Source organism: Meles meles, chromosome 3 (genome assembly GCF_922984935.1).
Source record: "Meles meles chromosome 3, mMelMel3.1 paternal haplotype, whole genome shotgun sequence".
Taxonomy (NCBI): domain Eukaryota; kingdom Metazoa; phylum Chordata; class Mammalia; order Carnivora; family Mustelidae; genus Meles; species Meles meles.
Genome location: NC_060068.1, coordinates 107631275 through 107657654, shown reverse-complemented (window position 1 = coordinate 107657654; position 26380 = coordinate 107631275). Strand labels below are relative to the sequence as shown.

The window sequence follows — 26380 nt, the reverse complement described above, 5'->3', positions numbered from 1 at the left end:
AGGGAGGGCACGTATTGCGTGGAGCACTGGGTATGGTGCAAAAACAATGAATACTGTTACACTGAAAAGAAATTAAAAAAAAAAAAGAGTTAAGGAAGATGAAGGAAAAGAGTTGACACTATAAAGCCCCAAATGTACAGAATGCTTATTTGTCTGGTAATTTCTTAAGTGTTTCAAAACTCTTGAAGAATAAAAGAACAAGGTCGAAGAGGCATATGCCATACAGATTCAGAAAACTTGCTAAGAAACAAAATCATGTTTTTCCACCTCTCCACCTCCCCAGTGACTTGTCACCCTGGCTCTCCTGCCTTTGCTGAGACCACACCCTGTCTCCTGAAACAAACTGCTTGAACTCTGCTCCACCCCTACTTGTATTTGGCAAGGCGGGGGGAGCCTTCAGATGAACAACTATCCAGTACAAATCAGTTTGGAACCCATCAATCACTATCTTATTTAGGGAGAATTTTTACTGGATAGAACGTCAGTCTCAGAATACAGGTTTCCTTTTAGTCCTTCCTTAAATGGGAAGGATTCCAAGCCCCAACCACGATAAAGAAATTGAGTTTTCTATATACTTTTGACCATTTCCTAACTCTTTGCTCTTCTTCCTGCATGAGCCTGTGAAAGCTTACAGTCAAAATTCACATCTGAAATAAAGAGGACTGCAAGAGAAGCTCAAGTAATCCTACTCCTTAAATATCACTAAGACATCTGAGATATTGTTTAGATTGTGGACTCTTACTTTGACATGCCAGCATAGGTAGATGGACAGGCAAGCACATCAGATGTCACAGTTTGGCAGCTGATAAAAGTCAGTGGTGCTATAATACTAAGCACAGAGCCACTAGATTAGTCTGTGAGAGAAGGGGATGCCTCTTCCTTCCCTTCAATAGTGGGTTAAACCCAGCTGGCACCCTCTGGAACGACGGGTAAGTCCCATCTTTATTTCTGCTACAGTTTGGGGTTTTGCTTTTGTTTTTTGTCCAAATCAGAGGAACATGTGCAAAGATGATCTTCATATAAAAACTCTGAAAGTTACAACATCATGTTATTATGCCAAGATATGACAAGAAAGTAACTTACTTGTTGCACTGAAAACTGGAAGGCATTATAGAAAGGGTACAAGGAAAGATGGTTGTATGTCAATGTTTTTAAATCATCATTTTTCCTTGAAAAGGCACACTTGGTCTGATTATAATTGTGGTGATGTCCTAGAGCTTCAAAATATCCTCAATGAGTTTTTATGCAAGTCTGTGCTATATTAGAGACTGAAAGAAAAAAAAGTAAAGATTTTTAAATAGGAAACTGCATAGTATTTTATTTATAAAATCTCTGTAAATTGTGCTCGCTTCAGCAGCACATATACTAAAATCTCTGTAAATTACTTAACACTATTTGGAACAAAATGACACTGTCATATAGAAGAATCCATTATAGAATTAAATTGTTGGACAGTAGCTACAAACATGAAAAACTTTTCAGAGTTCTCTATTTGAATAACTGTATAAAATTTTGTTGAGAATTGAGAAAAATGAAACTTTTGAAAGACATATTTTCAATTGAGCTTTGAAAAATAACAGTAATTGTTAACTATGTAGGCTGATACCAAAATGTACAAGATAGTTGATATTTTGAAAATATATATAAAGAAAAGCAGGGAACGTCTTGGAAAATATCTACTGCCTATTTGTTAAACAGTTTATTCCTTGTTTTATGAAATGAATCTGAACAATTTGCCTTCCTAAAAAGGAATTTAAGAACCAAATTGGATTCAATTCTGCAAAGGAATGAAAAGCCCATAACTACAAAACTACTTGCCTTGAAATAGAGTCCTTTTTTGAGATGATCTAATTAAAGCCTCCTTCTGGTTGTTTTCCTCCAACAACTTAAAGGTCTAATATAGCTAATTACTAAAATGCACTCTAGTTGATAATGCTTGTGTTTATAAACTTGAAATTAAGGAATACTGGCTTTTTTTTTTTTTAAAGATTTTATTTATTTATTTGACAGAGAGAGAGATCACAAGTAGGCAGAGAGGCAGGCAGAGAGAGAGGAGGAAGCAGGCTCCCCGTGGAGCAGAGAGCCTGATGCGGGGCTCAATCCCAGGACCCTGAGATCATGACCTGAGCCGAAGGCAGCGTCTTAATCCACTGAGCCACCCAGGCGCCCCAGGAATACTGGCTTTTTAAGTGTTCTTTTTCAACAGAATCTTTCTCTTGGCTGTTTAGTAGCATTTGTTCTTTCCTAAAAGTGCTAGTTTTAACTTTAAACTACATGCACAGCCTTAGGATAAAGTTATTTGGTCTTTTTCCATTAAAAATGATACATTCTTCAAGATAGGAAATTAAACAATCTTAAGATTTCATTTTGATGATGACAGTTGGGGTAACTTTATCAATTAATGGTTCGATTTATCATTATCTCAGAGTTGGGTTATAGTATATAAAATTAAATATAGTTTGAACTAAATTACCTGATATTTTGAATAAAGACAGAACCAATGCCACAATTCATAGGGCTAGTCTGTGTGTGTGATGTCTATATATTGTTCTGCTTAGGTTTACCATACTAATGGTAGAAATCAGAGGCAAATATAACCCTTCAAGGATGATTTTAGGAGCAAAAGATTCATCTATGGAAAATGGGGATCTGTTATAGGAAGTCAAAAGAACCAATGCAGAGTTGAGTAAGAGAAATGGCACTTATCCTTTCTGGTAAGGCATAACTAGCTTCATACTGCCTTACTTCCTTCTGTACATCCTTGTCTGCCATTTCAAAAGAAAAAGTATGATAGAGGCTAAAACAGTTTTAAGATTAGTCTAAAATGTGTATGAAATAAGAAAAATAATAAAAAGTAAAACTGCAAGAGAATATCAACACCAATAACTAGATAGTACACGTATACACACAGAAAGACACATATACTCCTTAATTATCATCTAGTTTGGTACTATGATCAATTTGGAATCAAGGGGGAAAAAAGAGACAGTGCATTGAAAGGTTAAAAAAAAATACACTCAAAGTTGACAACAATGATTTATGCATATTCCCTCTCTACTTTATGGAATCCTGAAAGGTTGAAGGAATAAATGAAGATATTTATGTTCTTTATTAAAAAGCATGGTGTACCCCTTGATTTACCAAGACATCATTCATCAGAGATCACCGGGACATTAATTAACTGGTGTATATTGACTATTCATTGGTTTTCATGAGCAATGGGAAGAATTCAGATAGAATGGGAGATGACATGTTAGATATTTAACTACTAATAATTTAAATCATTAAATATTTCTGTTTAATGAAACTGTACCCTCTGGGCAAAAGCTAATCTTAAAACCATTAAATTTTCACACTGAGCAACATCACAGAATTTCTTTCCACAAGTAACCACTTGGCAAACTCAAATTTCCTGCTCCTTTATCTTGAAGCCCCTGGCCATGCTTTTAGAATTACCCAGAGGCAAACAGACATTAATAAACCCTTTTTTCTTGTTCTCAGGAGAAAAGTCACTTGTACAAAGACAGAGATAAAGGAAGAAGTCTAGAAGCTAGAAAAGTTCCACCTTGAAGTGACCCTGAAACCATATAAGACCAAAAAAAAAAAAAAAAGCATAGATGCTCCTAAAAATGTTAAACAAACAATATTGTTTTCTATGCAAATATTGTAACTGAATCATTTTCTCCTTTTGAAGGAACAATACTCTTCAAGAGAAGGCCACTCCATCAAAGACAAGAGCACAGTACTCCCAAGATCTCAACAAGGAGGGGCAGACCAAGGTTGCTTCTGATTCCTTGGGACCTTCTGTGATTCCAGGCTTGCCACCCCAAATTCAGGACCCAACCCTTCCAGGAGAAAATCATTATAGTAATAAATTGCCTCCATCTTCCATATACCAGCTAAGCATGTTTAACTATGAACGTCCAAAACACTTCCTTCAATCCCAAAATCCATGTGGCTCCAGACTGCAGCCTCCCGGACCGGAAACATCCAGCTATTCTAGCCAGACCAAACAGTCTTCCATTATCATCCAGCCCCGCCAATGCACAGAGCAAAGATTTTCTGCCTCCTCAACAGTGAGCTCTCACATCACCATGTCCTCCTCTGCTTTCCCTGCTTCTCCCCAGCAGCATGCTGGCCCCAACCCAGGCCAAAGGGTTACAGCCACCTATAATCAGTCCCCAGCCAGCTTCCTCAGCTCCATATTACCATCACAGCCAGATTATAGTAGCAGTAATATCCCTTCCAATGTGGACTCCAAGTAAGTAAATTTTTTATATGTGTGACTATATACTGCATATACACTGAGCTTTTTCTGAGGCGGGGGGCGGGGGGGGAGTATGTCCTAGTTCACTATTTATTATCTAAACAGGCAATGTGACCTCAGGCTCTCTTTCATCATTCTCCTAAAACACCTTGAACCAGGGTGCTGGCAGTAAGAATCATCTGACCCGTTCTCTAGTGTCCACACTAAGATAGACCCAAATCACCTATTACCACATACAATTACTTACCTCTTATTTTCCATCTTCAAAAAAAGATTTCTAACATACCCAAGAACAGTGAACTATTCTCCCAGTTAAGGTTCTCGTGCTATAAATTTAATTGCTCTAGTTCTGGGCTCAGCGGAGATGAAGAGCACCTGTCTGCTCTTCCTCAGATAGGATTTCCTCTCACACAAGCAGAGGCTATTAAATGTCTTCTTGGTCTTAGTCTTTTCTTCCTATCCATTTTCCCCTCTGATCCTGACTATCCATTTGGCTAAAAAACAAAACAAACAAACAAAAAACCCAACTTTTTAAATAAAACCTGGGATTCAGATGCTGAAGTATATGAATTTTCCTTACTATGACCAGAAGAAAGACTTGAATAGATAAATGACCTTAGGGTTCCTGTTAGTAATTAAAACCATGCTTTGTCCAAATTGGTCGAGCTGATTGTTCCGTCTAAATAAAGAGAAGACTACCTGGAGCCTTATGCAAACATGTACTACTTCCAAAGTCCTAAAACTATCCGAGGAGAACCTGATATGAATAAGGACACAGTGGTTGTGCTTTTTTTAAAACACGAACTAAATGCTCTGTGCTTATGCAAACCTAGAGCTATCAGTTTTCCAATCCGTTAGTTGGCTAAGACACCAGAGAATTAAATCAGAGGCATTTGAAAGACTGTCTGATGGAATATTTTCCATCAGAAAATATTTTTTTGTTTTGTTGCAGGCTTATCAACAGATTTGCTGAGATTCTCGATAATTTCTCTCAGTCTTCTCTGGAGGCTAATTTTTCTACAGATTCCTATTTCTAGAGATTTCTATTGTTGGTGACAACTCCAGAAACTTAGTTGAACTGACTACAGCAATTCAACCTGCAAAGAATACTTTCCAACATTTAAAAAAATCAAAATGAAGAAAGTCAAAAACATTTGTTAGAATCCTATATATACTAGGCTGAACCATTTAAAATGGCTGATAGCCAACTATTAATTTTCACCTACAAAATGGCATTCATAAGTTGCTTTTAACTAATTTTTAACTAATATTTTTTAAAGACACCTTTAAGAATTAAGAGCCCTCTCAGAAAGAGTTCCCTCCAAAATTTCAATTACACCAATTATCCATTATCCTACATTATAGATTTTTCTTGTTACATTTTAGCCAGATGATCATTTTCCACCTGGCTTTCCATTATTTTTAGATTTCCTATATGAGCATCTTTAAATCTAAAGTAACCTTTTCTGGGGGTCCCAGGACAAGAAAAAAAAATAAGTAAAATAAAATAAACTTTTCTGACTATACTATTTTTCTTGGTCTTTCAACCCTATTCCAAATATGTGCTCAGAAAAGAAAACTGCAAATAAATATTAAAGAACCTCAACCATGTTCCTGGCTCTATGACAGAACTAAGAGAAGAAGGCAAAATGGAAAGTATTAGAAATAAACATAGGAGGTCCCCAAACCAGAGATCAAAGATCCAGCTTTAGCTGTTCCATTTGCAGCAACCATAGATAACTCTTTTAATCTTCCCACAGCCACTTGATACTCACTCGGTGTCCAGCTGCACAGGGTGGAAAGCTCTGGCCCTTTGAACATTTGTGCACAACTCCCTCATTGTTATGGTGGGCTTCAGTTTGCCCTGCCTTCAAAAATAATCCCTTGGATTCTGACCTACATTGCTTTATTTAGCTTTTCACCAGTAGGAACCCCTTAAGCAAACATTTTATTCAGTCAATCAAACCAAAGGCTGGAAACTGAGAACTCTAATTCTAATTATTCCATTCAAAAAGCCTGCTGTGTGACATTCAGCATGTGTTCTTTACCTGCTCAGTGATTCAGTTTTATGATTTATAACAAAATTAAGGATTTGGATGATTAATGATAGGGGGGAAAAGACCTATAAAGCAGAGTACAAGAATACTATTAGTTTATAAATATGAGCACATATCTAGTCTTAATACTTAGGCTATCTATAAACTGAGAGGGGAATTCTGTGAATGAAGTGACTAGGTCACATACATTATCAGTGATCCTCAGGCTTGCTTTTGATAACCCTTCAGGATTTCTCAGATATATTGCATTATATTATGACAGTCTAAAAACAAAATTATTTAATTCTAATTCACTTTAACAACATGTGACTTTTATAAAGATCGCAGGGTAACAAAAAAGAAAAAACCTATGTGGTACCTGAGTGGTTTAGTTGGTTAAACATCCAACTCTTGGTTTTTCCTCAGGTCATGATCTCAGGGTCATAGGATTGAACCTCACATCAAGCTCAGCACTCAGTGCAGAGTCTGCTTGAGATTCTCTTCCTCTGCCTCTTCTCTCGGGCCCTCCCCTCTCACTCTCACCCTCTAAAGTGAATAAAATAAAAAATAAAACCTTTTTAAAAATAGGCTATTGTAACTTCATATAGTTAGAATAATAGGAGATCTATAAGACCAAAGGAATTTTACTACTTTGACATGAAAATTCAATCTTAAAATCAAGAACAAAAACAAAAAACACACATACAACTCATTATTTATTTAAACACTTAGTCTGGGTATTTACTTAACTAAGAACAAATCAGACTTTAGTTAAGCATTAACACAGAGAAGTCCATGTTAGTGAAAATAAATATTACAATGGTGAGTAATAAGCCATCTTTTTAAATTCAGAATGTTTACAATCTAGAGATTACTAACCAAGTCCCCAAAGCCAGAATTGAAACTCTGGCGCCTCTCTGAAGAGATACATTTCCACATAGCTTATAAATTCTTTTAATGACCCTTGAGAATATCTGAACAGGAACAGGTCAGAAAAGAGATCCAGGCTGCCTCATCTTGATAACTGGAGAACGTTTATTTTCATAATGCTAAAATATTCACTGAGGGCAGTGACCAGTTATCCTGCATTAAACAATTATAAGCACACACCCACAGGGCCCTAAATGAATAAACTAGGTGAAATCTGAACAAACAACTGTCAAAGTGTGAGCTACCTAACAAATGTGATAATACAGGAATCCCTAAATACTGCACTCTGTCACAATCAACAGGGGAAGGCAGGGAGGGGTAAGACCATTTTTCAAGATAATTTAGGATTAGAACCTGAAATACGGATTTAAACCAAACTCTTCAACTACTATTCAAATTTGCTTTCTTTTTTTCCCAAGCCCCCTTTGCATTCAGGTTACATTTCTTTCTCCTTCCTCCTCTTACCATTCCTTTCTTTCTCTAAAAATCACTTCAGCAATGTTAAAGAAACCATTGTTACTGTAAAAGCTATTTGTTATATAGTACCACACTTGAATTATGTACAACAGGAAATTAAAAGGAAAGCCATTATGTCAGCTGCAGACTCCATTCAAAGCAACAGAATATTCACTAAATATCAGTGGTTATATTGGTAAATGTTTAACAACCAGCTCTGGAGAAAGGAGTTAGGATTTGTGGTAGTAAACAACTTCCCCAGTATACATACTCCCATTACCACCAATTTCAAACTGTCAACATGAGATCACAGGGAGCTGACAATGGTATCCACCCATAAAACAAACCTACCAAATTCAATTATAAGACTGGCAGAACTCTCAAGCTGCCAGTAACTAGACTTACTCTCTCTCTCACTTCTTCAGGAAAGATCTTCAAGGAATGACATCCTCCTTATGACTAATCTAATTTGTTTCTCCAGCCACTAAATTTTAATTTTCCAAGACTTAAAAAAAAAAAAAAGGAGGCTGGTAACCATTCTTATTAAATTCCTCTTGACTGTTATTAGAAAACTGTTTTTAATAACAGTAATAGTACTAAATGGTAGATTCAGCTTATCTAAAGGCGACTGACAGAATTAGGTCAATTACATTTTAGTACCACATCTTTCTCTGAAGATCTTTTTTAAAAATCTTTTTCCTGGGGGGGAGGGGGTGCCTGGGTGGCTCAGTGGGTTAAATATCTTTTTTCTGGGGTACCTGGCTGGCTCAGTCAGAAGATCATGTGATTCCTGATTTCAGGGTCCTGAGTTGAAGCCCCACGTTGGGTGTAGATTACTTAAATAAAAACTTTTTAAAAAATCTTTTTTCTTTTTAAAGTTATCAACAACCCTCATTTGGCCAACCTGTAAATGCTAAACCATCCCAAAGTGCAAATGCTAAGCCCACCCCAAGGACTCCTGACCATGAAATACAAGGATCAAAAGAAGCTCTAATTCAAGATTTGGAGAGAAAACTAAAATGCAAGGACAGTCTTCTTCATAACGGAAATCAAGTAAGCAAAATATCTATTTTGCACAAAAAGCCCATCAGACTATAAAATCTAATCTTAGTAAGAAAGCTCTGTCTCACAGATCTATATCCTTATGATCCGCAAGAGATAGGATTATCTAAAAAGAGGGACTATTCGGATCCAATACCAAATGAAAACATTGTGATATTTTGGATTTGGATCCAATACCAAATGAAAGCATAAAAACACGTCATAGTTTTCAGTAGAAAAGAATGACACAAAAGAAGAATGTAAAACAACGTAAAAAAATGAAGCAGAAAAAGAAATCTTAATAATTTAATGAAAATTTTGTTTTAAGCATTACTCCTCATAAAATGTCTGATGACCAAATAACCAACAGTCAACTTTTTCACATACATTGGTTTATACTACTGATGGACACATAGCTGAGATTTATGAGATAACTCTTCTGTACCCACTGTATTAGTCACTTATCTCTTAAAAAGCACTATATGCCTTAAATCCAAAAATATTTAACATACCAGTTGCACTGCTTTCAACCATAAATCTGATGTTCAGTGTTGATTTAATTAAAGTTATTTTTCCATGTGAGAATATGCAGTACTGTATTCAAAGATGGAGCCAATGAGACCATGCAGAAGAAAATGGAAGGCGAAGAATTTCCCCTTACTTAAGGGTGATTATGCCTGCCTTTCCCAGAAGCAAGAGGAAAACAGATGAGGGAAGTGGCACTAGAATGGAACAGAAATGCTTTGAATGAAAACAAAGTTTTAAAACATAGTATATCTCGGGGCGCCTGGGTGGCTCAGTGGTTTAAGCCTCTGCCTTCGGCTCAGGTCATGATCTCAGGGTCCTGGGATCGAGCCCCGCATCGGGCTCTCGGTTCAGTGAGGAGCCTGTTTCTCCCTCTCTCTCTGCCTGCCTCTCTGACTACTTGTGACTTCTCTCTCTCTGTCAAATAAATAAAATATTTAAAAAAATAAATAAATAAATAAATAAAACATAGTATATCTCTGTAATTCAAGAGACAGAACCATACTTCTTTGGTATAATTCTTGGTGGTTCTAAGGTAAAGGAATACAAACAACTTTTATTAAATCTCATTACTATCTCCTTAATGAATGATCTCTTTAAAGCGGCTCACATATGAGGAGAAGATGGCTCGCAGATTGCTAGGACCACAGAACGCAGCTGCTGTGTTTCAAGCTCAAAATGACAGTGAGGCACAAGATTCACCACAGGTAAATTATAATAATCTTTACCTAACTGGAATATTTTTCTTTCATGTGATTTATAAATGTGTTTTTCCAAATGCTTATAAATACAGCTTGAAGCAAAAGTCAATCACTTTCATGCTCCATTAGGTATAAAAAGGAGAGGCCACAATGAGCTAAAATACACAGAAACTTAGAATTTTATCCCATTTTCTGGTGCTCTAGTATCAGCATATGAAATGTCACAAAAACAAAACACCAGAAAGCTAACAGTGTCACTTTTCATCTGGACACTTAGGGGTCTGTTACACCTAGAGCTCCTTTTCCAATGTCAGCAGGGATAGAGAATTTATGAGTTGTAAACCTTTAATAGGACAGAAGTTAAAACTCTAAGCCAAAGTAATTATAACCTTTTCTCATAAGCTGTTTATCATTTCAATGTCTTAAAGTATAATTGTGGAACTAATGAAACATCCAATTCCCTCTGTTTTTGTATTCAAAAATGCTTTTTATTAAAAACAAAACAAGGAACAATAAAAAAGCCTTGAGTAATGGCTCGAATATTAACAAAAGGATCTTTTCCAAGAATGGATAAACTTTAGGGAGAGCATAAAGTGAATATCCCACAGGCTTATTTCTGATCAACTTCATTTTGAAAAGTAAATTCGGGGCGCCTGGGTGGCTTTCGGCTCAGGTCAAGATCTCAGGGTCCTGGGATCGAGCCCCGCATCGGGATCTCTGCTCAGCGGGAAGCCTGCTTTCCCCTCTCTCTGTCTGCCCCTCTGCCTACTTGTGATCCCTCTCTGTCAAATTAAAAAAATAAATAAATAAATAAAAGTAAACTCAACCCTGAAGAGAAATACAGAGTTGGAGAAACAGACTGAACTGTTACAGCTGTCTTCCTTTGTAGTTATCTCTCATTTCTTGTCAAAAATTTCAAAAGAACCTGGAAGCCAATGTGATGAAACTGGGCACCCAAAAACTCCAAGCTTCTAAGCACAGGAAGCTAAAAATAGGATTTTGTTTCTGTTAAATGCAACTACTAAAAAGGATGGAGCAGGGTCTAACAGTGCAACTAATTAGAAAATTAGAACTTGAATCTCTGGGTACTCAACAGTTCATACATTCATTCAATTAATTATTTTACATGGAGCACCTACCGTGTATTGAGCTCTGAACTGGTACAGATTACAGCAAGAAGATGGGAAACTGCCTCTATTAGTAGAAGTAACTCAAAACAATGTTATATTGATGGTGTATGTTATAAATTCAGTGTATGATTTTGAAGTCAAGGATCTATCATTCATCCTTTAAAAACACTAAAATAAAAGTGATGGGGCACCTGGGTGGCTCAGTGGGTTAAAGCCTCTGTCTTTGGCTCAGGTCATGATCTCAGGGTCCTGGGATTGAGCCCCATATCGGGCTCTCTGCTCAGCAGGGAGCCTGATTCCTCCTCTCTCTCTCTCTCTCCACCGGCCTCTCTGCCTACTTTGTAATCTCTATCTGTCAAATAAATAAATAAAATCTTAATAAATAAATAAAATAAAAGTGATGGTACCAAGAAAAAAAACAACAGCAAAACATACCATTATGAAATCAGAAAGGATAAATCTTAGGGTTTTTTTGGTATGCTTCAAATACTCTAATAATCCAAAATGTCATCAGGTTACATAAAACTGAAATATTACACCTCTGAATATGAATATATACATAAACTACAATAGGAAAAATTAAAAACTTAATTTGGATATTTTGGGTTTAACCAGATTATTTTTATTTTTTACCAAAAAGTTAGTTGATTTGATAAATGAATTTTGACATGTTGCTTAGAGAACCTTAAGACTAGCCAATAATTGTTAGAGTTATAAGAATTTTTAAAACTTTTTTTTTTAAATTTATTTATTTGACAGAGAGATCACAAGCAGGCAGAGAGACAGGGAAGCAGCCCCCTGGCTGAGCAGAGAGCCCGATGCAGGCTCAATCCCAGGACCCTGACATCATGACCTGGGCCGAAGGCAGAGGCTTAACCCTTGGAGCCATCCAGGTGCCCCTAGAGTTATAAGAATTTTAAAATGACCAAATACATTAAACATATTCATTCATTTGGATATGGATATATTTTTCACTAGTCTCCCCTACTATGCCAAACACAGTAAAATGCACAAAATAAGCACCAAGTATTTGGTCATTTAATTATGGTTTCCATCAATTTCTGGTTTTATTCTCAAATGGAAATAATTTTCCAGTGCTTAAATATAAATCCCAAAAGATATCTGCTTAAATATACCTTTATTAAGCAGGAAGTAATTAATTTTGTTTTTCAAACCTTCTCAGAGCTCTACACATATCTTCCATGGTGTCTACCATGATTTTGTGCCATGAGCTAAAAAGAAAAGTATTTTCCAGTCTAATATGTTAATTGCTGTTGGTGCACTTTTGAGCAGTGGGCATAATACCCTGTACCAACTGCCAACACAAGTGACTTCATGTCTATTCCTGTTTTACTAAAGGACAATCTGTACTATGTGTTCCCATTTCAAATACACCAGGTGACACATCATCCTTTGTTGTAAAACAGTCATATGAAAAATGAACCACCAGGAATTCTAAGGCTAGCTAATTTTCATATATACCTATTAATTCTGGGGATTTCTTGCTAAAGTATTAGAAGCTCAGTGCACTACATTCTAGTTGCTTAAAACAGATAACCCTTGGGGGCGCCTGGGTGGCTCAGTGGTTTGGGCCACTGCCTTCGGCTCAGGTCATGATCTCGGGGTCCTGGGATCGAGTCCCGCATCGGGCTCTCTGCTCGGCAGGGAGCCTGCTTCCCTCTCACTCTCTCTGCTTGCCTCTCTGCCTACTTGTGATCTCTCTCTGTCAAATAAATAAATAAAATCTTTAAAAAAAAAAAACAGATAACCCTTGAACAATGCAGGAGTTAGGGGTGCTGAGCCCCCCTCATATAGCGCAAATCCACATATAACTTCTGACTCCCCAGCAACTACTATTAGCCCACTGCTGACCAAAAGCCTTACCTGTAAATAGATCAACACATATTTTGTATACTATATGTATTACATACTATATTCTTAAAATAATCTAGAGGGAAAAGATGCTGAGAAAATACATTTAAAGTACTGTACTGTAGGAGCACCTGGGTGGCTCAGTCAGTTAAGTGTCAGGCTTCAGCTCAGGTCATGATCCCAAGGTCCTGGGATCAAGCCCCGCATTGGGCTCTCTGCTCAGCAAGAAGCCTGCTTCTCCCTCTTCCATTCCCCTGCTTGTGTTCCCTCTCTCTGTCAAATGAATAAAATCTTAAAAAAAAATTTTTTAATAGTTAACTGTATTTATCTTTTTAAAAAACTCACATATAAGTGAACCTGTATAGTTCAAACTACTGTTGTTCAATGTTCAACTATAAATAGAATTAACCATGACTCCACAAAAACAGGAAAGAAATGTTCAACCAAGAGTACTTAATTCTGCTTCATTTCAAGCTAACAACCACGTTAACATTCTGACTTTGTTTTAATTTCAAGCAGCACAACTCAGAACATGCACGACTGCAAGTTCCTACATCACAAGTAAGGTAAAAAAATAAATAAATAAATTCTCAATCTTAAAGAAACATTTTGCTACCAAAAATATTTCCAGCTTAAAAATGTAACATTTGGGGCACCTGGGTGGCTCAGTGGGTTGAAGCCTCTGCCTTCGGCTCGGGTCATGGTCTCAGGGTTCTGGGATCGAGCCCCATGTCGGGCTCTCTGCTCAGCGGGGAACCTGCTTCCTCCTCTCTCTCTCTGCCTGCCTCTCTGCCTGCTCGTAATCTCTATCAAATAAATAAATAAAATCTTTTTTTAAAAAGTAATATTTAGAAAGCCTTGCCTCCTACACCTTTTATAAAAAACAACGTGAATTTTCTAATGTCAGAGAGGATGGTCAAAATTTTTATCCATTAATTCTCAGAACTATCTCCAAGGTTTTTTTATATGTTTTGGTCAAATAAGCCAGGACCACATGTCTATGTTAAGAAAGTTCTTCATGATCATTGAAACCCAATTCCAATTACTAAATCATTGCACATGGTAAGAACCATCTATGGGGTACTCCGCATTTTAATCAGTTTTTCTGTCAATTTACACCTTTGTACAAAAGACAAAAAGATGTATAATTTGTACCAGATGTTTTTAAATTGCTACCATTTCTAATAATCACTAAATATGCCATGTCCTAAGGTCTCTCTTTTGTTATTACACTACCACATAAAACAGTATAGACTCTGGGAGTTCCAATATAATGGCTTAACAGTATTTGTGTAAAAGGAAGAACAGTGACAACTTTCCTACAGAGTGATTATTAAAATATTTTTGTAGAAGCAGATCATCTTCGAGGGGAGATGTGAATGATCAGGATGCAATCCAGGAGAAATTTTACCCACCTCGTTTCATTCAAGTGCCAGAGAACATGTCAATTGAAGAAGGAAGATTCTACAGAATGGACTTCAAAGTAAGAGTTCAAAAATACTGGAGGAAAATTAACAAGATACTGTGTTTTGAAAAATGTCCTCTTCCAAATTTGAGAGGCAGGGCAAGGGGTCATGGGGGCTAGGGAGGGAAAAAATGAAACAAGATGGGATTGGGAAGGAGACAACCAATAAGAGACTCAATCTCATGAAACAAACTAAGGGTTGCTTGGGGGTAGGGGAGTAAAGGATAGGGTGGCTGGGTTATGGACATTGGGGAGGTATGTGCTATGGTTGAGTGCTATGAAATGTGTAAGACTGATGATTTACAGACCTGTACCCCTGGGGTAAATAATACATTATATGTTAATAAATTTTTAAAAAGTCCTCTTCCTGGGGCGCCTGGGTGGCTCAGTGGGTTAAGGCCTCTGCCTTCGGCTCAGGTCATGAGCCCAGGGTCCTGGGATCGAGCTCCGCATCGGGCTCTCTGCTCAGCAGGGAGCCTGCTTCCTCCTCTCTGCCTACTTGTGATCTCTGTCAAATAAATGGATAAAATCTTTAAAAAAAAAAAAAAGTCCTCTTCCTGGGGTCCCTCGGTGGCTCAGTAGGTTAAAGCCTCTGCCTTCAGCTCAGGTCATGATCCCAGGGTCCTGGGATCGAGCCCCACATCGGGCTCTCTGCTCAGCAGGGAGCCTGCCTCCTCCTCTCTCTACCTGCCTCTCTACTTGAAATCTGTCAAATAAATAAATAAAATCTTGAATATAATAATAATAAATAAATAAATAAAAAGTCCTCTTCCTCTTCATAACTTACTACACACCTGGGGCACCTGGGTGGCTCAGTAGGTTAAGTGTCCAACTTTTGATTTCGGCTCAGGTTATGATCTCAGGGTTGTGACACCAAGCCCCATGTCATGCTCTGTGCTGGGCATGGAGCCTGTTTAAGAGTCTCTCTTCCCCTCTGCCCCTTCCCACCCCTCTAACAAAATAAATAAATAAATACTTACTGTACACCTTAACAAGTAACATGTATAGTAGGTAAGAACAAAAATTCTGGAGCTAAGCTTACTTGGGTTTGAATCTTGGCTCTGCCACTATTCAGCTGTGTAACCTTACATAAGACATTCAACCTCTGTGCTTTTTGTCTCATCTGTAAAATGGAGTAACAAATGTATCTACCTCATAAAGTTGCTATGAGGATTAACTGAGTAAACAGGCAGAAGGTACTCACAACAGTGCCCACTCCATACTAAAGACATAAGTGAAGCTACCAGAACAATAGGATTTCTAAAGCAAAATTCCTCTTTAATTCTTCTCCATTAAAAAATTCAAGCCAACCTGCTCACTTGGCCTTGAAGAGTTCTTCAAGCTAGAAGAGATCTTTAGAAAGAACTATATTTTTATTATCCTCATTTTAGAATCCTTTTCTTACGTCTTCTGGATTCCTTATGAATGAAAGTATATGAATTTAACTGTTATGGGTTATAGAAAAACACTTAACAAACTGACATTTAAACAGCAGAATTACAGCTCAAGAGCACTCTGTTTTGGTAAAGTCATTCATTAGATCAGCAATCATGACATGCATGTCCCTCTGGGACTTCATCTGTAGTCACCATAATTGAAAAAGCCAGAGGACTTCATATTTCTTGTGGAGACCTATATAACATAAATTAATGTTCTAAATATAGTAACTGGGAGATCTTAAGGAGCCTGAGGTTACAAACGGAAGGGTTAGATGTGGTTTGAGGTAGTCTGAAAATATTAAATTCAACTCAAGAGTTTTAATTTCCACTGTTTTTGTTAAGAAATTGTTGAAACCAAATACCTTTTTAAGATCTTCCTTCGCATTTTGAACCACAAACCCACTCAGATACTGGAATTGTTTAAATTTATAAATGGACAAATAGGTTCCAGTGATGATATAATTTAAAATTCTGTCATCTCCTCCTTGTGTTTTCCTTTCCAGGTAAGCGGACTGCCAGCTCCTGATGTGTCATGGTATCTGAATGGAAGACCAGTTCAATCAGATGATTTTCACAAAATGATAGTGTCTGAAAAGGGTTTTCATTCACTCATCTTTGAAGTGGTCAGAACTTCAGATGCAGGTGCTTATGTGTGTGTTGCCAAGAATAGAGCAGGAGAAGCCACCTTTACTGTGCAGCTGGATGTCCTGGGTAAGCCTTCAAAGAGATCTTCAAGAGTTCCTTAATATCCAGCAGTATTTTTAAAAGCAAGTGTTGAAAAAGAAAAGCCCAGATGACTTATTTAAGGTTAATGTCTACACAACCCAACAGAATGCCAATTTTTATCTAAAAGTCACAGGATGCTGGGGACGGGGGAGGGAGCATTTTTGAGAGAAACTCAGTGAAACTTCAAGGACAGACCTAGAACTAAAGCTTTTCAGGAAAAGAAATAAAGATACGGTGCAATTTTGGACAAAATAAGATAGTACAGGTGACCCTTGAACAACATGGGTTTGAACACATGTCCACTTACATGCAGACTATTTACGACACAGTACTGTATGTTATTTTCACTTATGATGTTTTAAATAATATTTTTCCTCTGGTGTACTTCACTTTAAGAATACAATATATAATACATGTAACATATAAAATATGTGTTAATTGACTGTTCATATTTTCAGTAAAGCTTCCAGTCAAGAGTATGTTATTAGTAGTTAACCACTAAGTCAAAAGTTACGTTCAGATCTCTGACTGCATGTGGTGAGGTGGGGTGCTCCCACACCATGCGTTGTTCAAGGGTAAACTATATAAGCATTTCTAGATATAACTGAAGGATCGTAAAGTGGAAAACATTAGTCTGGCCGTATCTCTGATCTATAATCCAAAATAATCTGATTCTTATCTTTACAGAACTGTCATGGCCACACATACATTAAAACTGAGGAACAAATATTAACTTTTGCCCTTAGTTTATACTTCTTTTTACTAGAAACTAGTCTCTGTAACGAAAACACACCTTCTTGCTTTAGAAACACAGGTATGGCTAACTATTCATGTCTCGAATTTGCCTTCAGTAAGGCAGTTTCTTTTAAAACCTAGGTACTGTTTTAAAATATTACAATTTAAGGGCTTTAAATATACATTTGTAATGGTTTAAGTCGTGGCATAAAGCAAAAGAGATACTTTGCTATAATTCACTGTTTATATAAAATCTTGATAAGTTAAAAGATGGACAACTTCCTTAAGTTTGCATTCTACTCAGATTAATGAAAAACCTTTAAGATTATTCTATGATATAATAATGGGCCTCACTCTAAGGGAAAAAGTAGTGATTTGGGAATCAAAACAAAAATCCAATTCAGGGGGTGGGAGGTTGAGGAACCAGGTGGTGGGTAATAGGGAGGGCACGTACTGCATGGAGCACTGGGTGTGATGCCAAAACAATGAACACTGTTATGCTGTAAATAAACAAATAAAAATAAATAAAAAAAAAAATCCAATTCAGGTCATTAAGCTCTGGGCAAATCTTTTTGTGCCAATAGATTATTGGCAGAAATACTGTAACATTAGAGCTAATAGAGGCCTTGGCAGACATCTGTCCAATTTCATTTCTCCTCAGAAAAGATAGGGTTACAGTAGTATATAATTTCCTCTTTTCCTTCAGGTAATTAAATAAATGACACACCAATTACAGATATTTGTATACTATTTTACAGTTTATAAAATATTTCTTCATTATCTCAGCTGATCCTCACAGTATTTTGAGTAGTAGTGGGAGGGAGAGCAGTCACTATTACCTGTATTCCTTTTAAAATGGGTTTTCTAGATGCCTGGGTGGCTCAGTCGGTTAAGCTACTGCCTTTGGCTCAGGTCATGATCCCAGAGTCCTGGGATTGAGTCGCATCGGGCTCCTTGCTCGGCGGGGAGCCTGCTTCTCTCTCTACCTCTACCTGCCACTCTGCCTGCTTGTGTGCACGCTCTCTCTCTGACAAATAAATAATAAATAAATAATCTTTAAAATGGGTTTTCTATTTATCTGTTCTACAACAGATAAAACTGAGCCTCAAAGAAACCAAACAAATTTTTCCCAATTTGGCATGGCTGGTGGGGCAAATAGACAATTTGAACCTAAGTTGTCTAGTCTTGCCACCACTCATGATACTCCTTACTGAAGAGACATAAATGAAAATATAACTTAAATTCTTTGAATGAACATGATTATAAATTCAATGAAACATTACAGTACTGTTTTAGAACTCTATTTGGTATATTTCAAAATAGTATTACTACACGTTGTTTTAACTAATGCTAAAACATAAAGCTTCCAATCTTCTTGAGTTATGGTTTTTCAAACTTTTATAGTAACATACAAATTTCATAATACCTTGGTTTAACTTATTTTCTTTTTATAATATTCTGAATACTTGAATTCTTTTTTATTAATATGTAGCAAAAGAACATAGAAGAGCACCAATGTTTATCTACAAACCACAGAGCAAAAAAGTTTTTGAGGGAGACTCAGTGAAGCTAGAATGCCAAATCTCAGCTGTACCTCCACCAAAGCTTTTCTGGAAAAGAAATAATGAAATGGTACAATTCAACACTGATCGAATAAGGTAGGATAAGTATTTTCAGATGTAACTGTAGTTTATTTGGGTGATTCCAGTTGTACCTGAAATGCATTATAAATGGCATGCTTTTGTAATCGCACTTTGTCTAGTTTTTAAAACATGTAGAGAAAATATAATAAACCTCATTAACCCCCAATTCCACTAATCAAAAACTTAGGGCATAAAGCTAGGATTTACCTTTTTACTAACCATAAAGAAAGATGGCTCAAGTAAATAATGACACAAATAAAATTAAAGGGGGGAATTAAACTCAATAAAGCCAATAGCTATTTGGCACTGACTAGGTACTGTCTCAGAATTTCCAAATGGTTCATTTTCTTACAGTCTGTCCCTCTGGGTCAGAGGCATCAAAAATAAAGTTTCACAGGAAAATTAATACCTATACTTCATTGTTTTATTACTGTTTCTTTTCAGTTTATATCATGATAACTCTGGAAGAGTTACTTTACTGATAAAAGATGTAAACAAGAAAGATGCTGGATGGTATACTGTGTCTGCAGTTAATGAAGCTGGAGTGACCACATGTAACACAAGATTAGATGTTACAGGTATGTCATGCTATCAACCCAGGGACTTAATCGGAAAGATTTAATAAAAAACACAAATCCCAGCATAATATAAGAATAATCAGTTGTGACTTTTTTTTTCTTTTCCTGTCTGATACTGAATATCTAGGGCAACCCATTTGTTTAGAACAGATTTTCTGAATTAACCTCTTTTTGATCTTATTTCAGTCCGTCAAAACCAAACTCTTCCAGCTCCTAAGCTGTTACGTGTTCGACCAACTTTCAGCAAATATTTAGCACTTAATGGTAAAGGTCTGGATGTGAAACAAGCTTTTAACCCTGAAGGAGAATTTCAGCGTCTGGCAGCTCAATCTGGACTTTATGAAAGTGAAGAACTTTAATGAGGTTACCAACACTGGAAAACACAACAACTACATTATTAGTAATATATTCAATTAAATTTTTAAAACAAATCCATAGCTGTATTAACAGATTATGGCTTTAATTAGGTAATATAACTAATATATATTTATAATATTTATCCTTTGACTCTTGCACATTCTATCTTCTTCTCTGGTTTGCAAAGCCCATGGAAATTCTGGGTATATGGGTTTGTAATTGTAGAAGACGATCTTAAATGTGGTATTTTAACAATTAAGTCATACCCATTTAACAATTACAGGTTATGAATTAATATTGACTTTTTAAGCACATCTAACGCTTGTAATAAGGTTTACTGGTACTGCTTTCTAAATACTGTTTCACCCATTTTCTCTTATAGGAATACTAACATGGTATAGATTATCTGAGTGTTCCATAGTTCAATGTCAAAAGAGAATAAAATTTCAAATATTTAAAACAGACTGTTTTCTCTTCACAAAAGTCTAGATCTTTAAAATACAAATTCTGGTTTCTATATGCTATACAACACTTAACAAAATCTAAGAATAACAAGCTCCAAAAAAATCAACAATATTATGTTCTAGAACTGTCTCAATGAAGCTCACTTACAGCTCAGTCAATTCTTCTGGAAATTAAGCTAGACTTTCCACGGTTTGCACTTCAAAAGCAAGCAACCACAATAACTAAATCCTGACAGAATCTCTCCTGAAATTGTGATTTTGTTTTAACCAAAAAAGCCCCTAAGTTTTCAAGACCCTTGAGTCTATTGAGCTCAATGGAAAAAGAATAGTTTGTAGAGTCATCTGCTTAATTCTTACATTTCATGTAAATTTGAATGCCTGGGGTGTGGGGGTGGGTGTCCTCCTACGTTTCAAGTTCATATAACCTATTACATTAGAAAGCATAATTTTGTGAGCATCTAAGAGTCTAAGTACAGGAAAGGGAAAATCCTTTTACTGCACTATTCCTTAAGCTAAGACATTAGTCCTTTCTTCTCAGGCCTCCGGTCCACTGGCCATGGCCTTTTGCTAGGCCTCTCCTGTTCCTTTTATCATTGGTAGTCTTTGACCGTCTCTGCTGTGTGGCCTCGGTTTGTTTTTTATCTACACATAAAATAGCATTTATCAACATCACTCGACATCTCTTTCAGGGAAATAACAAAAGCGGCTTTATGTTTTCCTTCCCCAACAGCTTGATGGGTTTCTTTGCCTGCTGCCCCGGGGCCTTTCTACTAAATACCGTTTCATTTTCCTTTTTTCCAACATGAGACTCTCTCCTGTCTCATATCCTGGCAGGGTTCTGGATGCCTTAATTTACAGCCAAAGGTCTTTGGTTTACAAACCTTCCCATCTTTGCAAAGCTTCTGAGCCAGATGTGAGTCTGGGCTCCCCAGGTCTCCTGTTTGGCCTACTCTTCCACATAATCACTTCAGAGCTGGATTTTTTTTTTTTCATTCTACTTTATCGTTTTCTTTAGCCATATTGGGTGGCAAGAGGGATGGAAGCTTTTCTAGCAGCAGCTCTCGGTTAACGAGAACCCATGTCTGCAAGCGGCAGCGGCAGAATGGGCGCTTGGTTAGGAACTCGGGCTCTGGCGTCTAGCAGACCTGCCCCGACCACCTGTGCACTTCAGTAAATCACTGACCCTCTCAGCGCCTCGGCGTCTCCAGACCTAAAATGAGGATAAAACACCTACCTTTCAGGAAGGGGGGATGTGAAGACTAAACAAGCCAATAAATGTAAAAGGTGCTCAAGACACAGTAGCCCGTTAGAATTAATTACTACGAATTTTACGACCAACCCTAGGCCCCAAACCACGGTCGCGGGAGATACCGGCCCTCCGCCAGAAAAAAGACGCCGCAGTTTCCAGCCCCGCCTCAGCCGCCGGCTAGCCAGAGCGTCCGCGGTCCGCATGCGCGCTGGCCACTTGTAGCACGGATTGCGCTAGTGCAGGACCGTGAGGGTTTGCGCAGGCGCAGGATCTAGGTGGCGCGGGTCGCAAAGTTACGCGCAAGCGCGGCCGCCCGAGGAGGCCGAACGGGCGTCGTTGTCCAGGTCGGCCATGGCTGAGGCGTCGCGGTGGCACCGAGGCGGTGAGGGGTAATTCTAGGGAGTTGTAGGCAGGGCCGATTCGGCAATGACAAGTACGGTGGAAGGAACTACGTAGCCCCGTATCTATTCATGAAAGACAGCGCGTTTAGCCCTCACAGCTTCCCCTTGAGAAGGGGTGGACGGGGTCCCGTTTGACAGATGGGAAAACTGAAGCCTTGAGGCGATATGGCACCCGTCCCTTGCCTGAGGCTAGACCCGGGGTTTGTTACTCGATGCGCAGATACCGTCACTAGGCCATTCGGCGAAGTCGGTCTTTGATCTAGGGAGTATTACCTCCGTGGAAGAACCCCAGGTCGAGTCCTTTTCCCCCTCCAGCGGAAGCCAGCCTTCCCAAGAAGCAATATAGAAGGTAGAAAATACGGTTAGGGACAGGTGAGGGATTTTTTTTTTCTTTTTCCTGTGTGTGTGTATGTATTTTTTTCACTTTCAGGCAGGATTTGTGAGAGAACGTCGTGTAGTACATAAAATTCGTTAGTGCTCAGTCATAAAATGACTGCCCGCTCACCCCTCATGGAAGTGTGAGTAATTATTCCTCCTTCACAGAAGTGAGAATAAAAAAATAACCAGTAGCCGTTGGAGCTTTCTTTCACACAGTGTATCAGCTACAAGTGGCTGTGTTTTCCCATCATCGTTATTTATATACATTATAAATTGTGTAATAATGTAAGGAAACAATTTGTTTTGTGTCTCACAGGGACTCCGAAACCTAACCTGCATTACAGTAAGGAAGTAGAAATTAGAACCACACTTCAGGAGTTGGCACTCTACTTTATTTTTTTAATAAACCTATGTATATGTAAGTATACAGATGGAGGTGAAGACACTGAACTAAGAAGTTTATGTGGAGGTGAAAAATAAAACATGTACTTTATAAAGCATAGGCTCTCAGACTAAGACTTCTAAAAAAAAGTAACACATTTTAGACCTACCTTAAATTCATTTAGATTGACACTGTTTCCATCTCTTAAAGGGCAAAGCTTTAGGTCACAGGTGTGATGAAAAGCTTTCATAGTCAACGTTGATAGAATTATGATTTCTGAGTTTTCAGTTCTATCTTAAATATAATTATGCCCTTGAGTTGGCAATTCTGATGTGATTTCTGTTAGAGCTGCATGGATGCATTAGCTCAGTTTCATAGGTCATACTACAAATGAGGCCAAAGAAGTTAGTCTTGGTGTCTGCTTCTTTCCCTGACCTATTGTACAGTTTATAGTAAAATATGCTGGTGCAGAGTCACAGAATGTATGGATCAATGCAAATTTTTAAGGAGACTGGGAAAACCTCTCAATCTGCATTTCTCCTGTCTGTGGGTCAAAAGCATTGACTAAATCTTTATCAAATAACCTTTCATCATTAGAGTTCCCAACAAACAGTAGGTGTAAGCTCATTGGCCAGACTTCTCTCATGTTGATATGGCCTGCATACTAGTGATTACATATCAGTTAACTATTTGGATCATAGGAGTGAGTTTGAGTCAGAGCTTGATTAAAAAGACAACTCTAGATCTTCTAAATTAAGACATCTTAGAATGGTTTTGAAATGCTTATTACAGAACATTCAGGGAATGGAAAAATACAAAAAGATCATAGTTTCATACAGACAACAAACCTTTTTATAATTAGGAAAAATTGAAAGCAACTTAAATCTTCAACAGAGGATTTGTAAAAAACAAAAAAACAGGATTTGTTTAGCATTTTGGTATATACAGTGAAATAATATGGAATATTAAAGCATGGCATAAGCTCATGTGCCATAGAATAATGTTGAAGATAGATAATTGGTAAAAACTGAAAGTCTTCTAGATTAAAAAAATATATATATTTAGCCATATTAAAGAAAGACCGTGCTCTAAAACCTATCCACCCACCCTAGAAAGAGAAAAAATACCAGTTAATGTTTTTCAAAATTCTTACCACGTGCGAAAACATGGATTTAAATGTTCCACATGCATTATCTCACTTCTCATAACAAAACTATGAGGTAGGAGATTATGGGACTCTAACTGTTATTTGTTTGGATTCAAAATCCAAAGCTTTATTCACTATTTTATATTGTCTACTCTCAAAATAGAGAAAAAGCTTGCAGGATAGTATGCATAATATGGCCTTGTTTTTTAAAAAATAAACTTGTTTTCTTTATAAATGTGTAGGCATATAGAAAAATCTGAAGAATATGTGTTAAGCCTAATTCTAGCAGTGGAATTATGGAAACTTCTTATTTTGTATATTTCTATTTTTTTTAATTTTATAATTAGTCAAGAAAAATTTGAATTTTCAAAACAAAATTGGGAATAAAATTTAACTAATTTTTAATCCTGATAAACTGAGTTTTTAAAAATAAATTTTTAAACAAAAATTCTTCTCCTTAGTGACTTTTGGGATGGTAAACCCACATATGTATTACTTAAACAAAGTTATGTCATCTCTATTTTTGGACACTTCTGCGCCTGGTGATGAAAGAACCAACTTTAAGTCTATCCGCAGCATAACTGATTTTTGGAAGGTAAGGTATCATGCGACAGAGAATGAAGTAGATTTTGGTATTGCATAAACAAACTCATGGCACACATAATAGGCACTGGAGACATATTTGGTGAAGGAATGAGTGAAAATGAATATCATTTCTTTAAACTTTTAGAATCAGTAAGTATATATTGAGATCCTATGCTTTCAGTGTAATAGAGTTCTTAGAACTTTAAAAAAATTACACTTTTTAAAAAAGATTTTATTTATTTGAGACAGAGTAAGCATGAGGGAGAGGCAGAGGGAGAGGCAGACTCCCCAATGAGCAGGGAGCCTGATTCAGGGCTTGATCCCAGGACCCTGAGATCGTGACCTGAACTGAAGTCAGCCAGTTAACCGACTGACCCCCAAAAGTGTACTTTTCTTTTTTAAGATTTTTTTTTATTTATTTGACAGAGATCACAAGTAGGCAGAGGCAGGTGGGGAGTGGGGGGACAAGCAGGCTCCGTGCTGAACAGAGAGCCCCATGCGGGGCTTGATCCCCGGACCTGAGATCATGACCTGAGCTGAAGGCAGAGGCTTTAACCCACTGAGCCACTCAGGCGCCCCCAAAAGTGTACTTTTTTTGAAACATTGTCATTGCATTTGGAAATAGTAGACTTGCTGTTTATGTGGGGTTAGGATCCATGTCAAACTGATTGTGTATAGTGAAAATTATTTAAAAATCCTTAAATTGGGGCACCTTGCTGGCTCAGTTGGAAGAGCATGCAACTCTTGATTTTGAGGTTATGGGTTTGAGTCCTACTTTGGGTGTAAAGATTACTAAAAAAAAAAAAAAATCCATAAATGGCCCATAAAGTGAAATATATATATAATTTTGGTATACAGTCTTGTACTGTATTAGAATAATGTGCAGTATGTAATCAAGTAAAAAAGAGTACATATGCACAATATAACTTCATAGTGTTTTTAATTATGTGAGAGTATTCCTTCAGCTTTGGAACAGGTTTTTTTTCCATTACATTTAACTTAACAAGATGCTCACATTATTAGGAGAGAACAATTAAGAGAACAGAAGTTTCGGGTATCCCAAGTCACAGACACTGGGACACACAAGGTTTTCCAGAGGTGACGTGAATTCACTTGCATTTTAAAGGATGAGTAACGAGGGCATTCTAGGATGGAGAAACAATATACGCTATAAGTAATTCTACATCTGGAGTTGTGCTTGGCATTAGGAATATAGAAGATGAGGTGGAGAAGGCCAAACTCTGAGTTGAACAGAGGTCAGATCATGGATGCCATGCTAGGAATCTGAAACTTAAGAAGGAGGCAGAGTCACTTCCTGAGAGAGGGGAAGTTTGAGATGAGAGCAGATGATTAGAGGTCATTGGTATAGGCTAGGTGAAATATAAAAGAAAAAGATATTCCCTGAGACCAGAAGCGGAATTCACCCTGCTTTTTTATTGTGCTGCCTTGAAGTATACATGGCCAATGGCAAAGAAGACAAAGGCAGGAAGGAAAAACTGAACCCTGGGTTTGGGATCTCTTAGAATGGCAGAGCTAGGAAAGAGTAGCAGTCACCACCGCTGGAGATGGTTGGAGAGGAGAACACAGACAACTTTGAGGGCAAGTGATGAGTTGCAGCTTTAACAAACATGAGTGTGTGGCTATGGGTTTATATACTCATGTATTAGGGGGACAGTTTTCAATACACCATATAAGAAAGGGAGAAGTAGGGGCGCCTGGGTGGCTCAGTGGGTTAAAGCCTCTGCCTTTCGCTCAGGTCATGATCCCAGGGTCCTGGGATCAAGCCCTGCATCGGGCTCTCTGCTTGGCAGGGAGCCTGCTTCCTCCTCTCTCTCTCTCTGCTTGCCTCTCTCCCTACTTGTGATCTCTATCT

The 26380-nt window shown here is 37.5% G+C and overlaps 2 protein-coding genes across 2 annotated transcripts in view; both read left to right on the top strand.

Moving 5' to 3' along the window:
• Window positions 1-873: 873 nt before the first annotated feature.
• Window positions 874-20692, top strand: MYOT (myotilin). The gene is made up of 10 exons (XM_046000768.1): window positions 874-929; window positions 3695-4261; window positions 8568-8742; window positions 9858-9962; window positions 13475-13524; window positions 14309-14441; window positions 16366-16573; window positions 18816-18981; window positions 19411-19544; window positions 19731-20692. The coding sequence occupies exons 2-10, from the start codon at window positions 3906-3908 to the stop codon at window positions 19901-19903; spliced, it is 1500 nt and encodes a 499-aa protein (XP_045856724.1). The 5' UTR covers window positions 874-929; window positions 3695-3905; the 3' UTR covers window positions 19904-20692.
• A 1273-nt stretch (window positions 20693-21965) lies between these two features.
• PKD2L2 (polycystin 2 like 2, transient receptor potential cation channel) overlaps window positions 21966-26380 on the top strand; it is a 41659-nt gene continuing 37244 nt past the window's right edge. The window contains exons 1-3 of the mRNA XM_045999183.1: window positions 21966-21996; window positions 22710-22811; window positions 24384-24517. Of these exons, the coding sequence (XP_045855139.1) occupies window positions 21966-21996; window positions 22710-22811; window positions 24384-24517 (267 nt within the window). The remainder of the gene's footprint in view (window positions 21997-22709; window positions 22812-24383; window positions 24518-26380) is intronic.

Bases quoted from the DNA above. Each gene is read 5' to 3' on its own strand.
- MYOT (XM_046000768.1), top strand. From the start codon at position 3,906: ATGTTTAACTATGAACGTCCAAAACACTTCCTTCAATCCCAAAATCCA. The intron at 13,525-14,308 runs GTAAAAAAATAA...ATATTTTTGTAG, and splicing joins GTTCCTACATCACAAGTAAG to AAGCAGATCATCTTCGAGGG. The intron at 16,574-18,815 runs GTAAGCCTTCAA...ATTAATATGTAG, and splicing joins TGTGCAGCTGGATGTCCTGG to CAAAAGAACATAGAAGAGCA.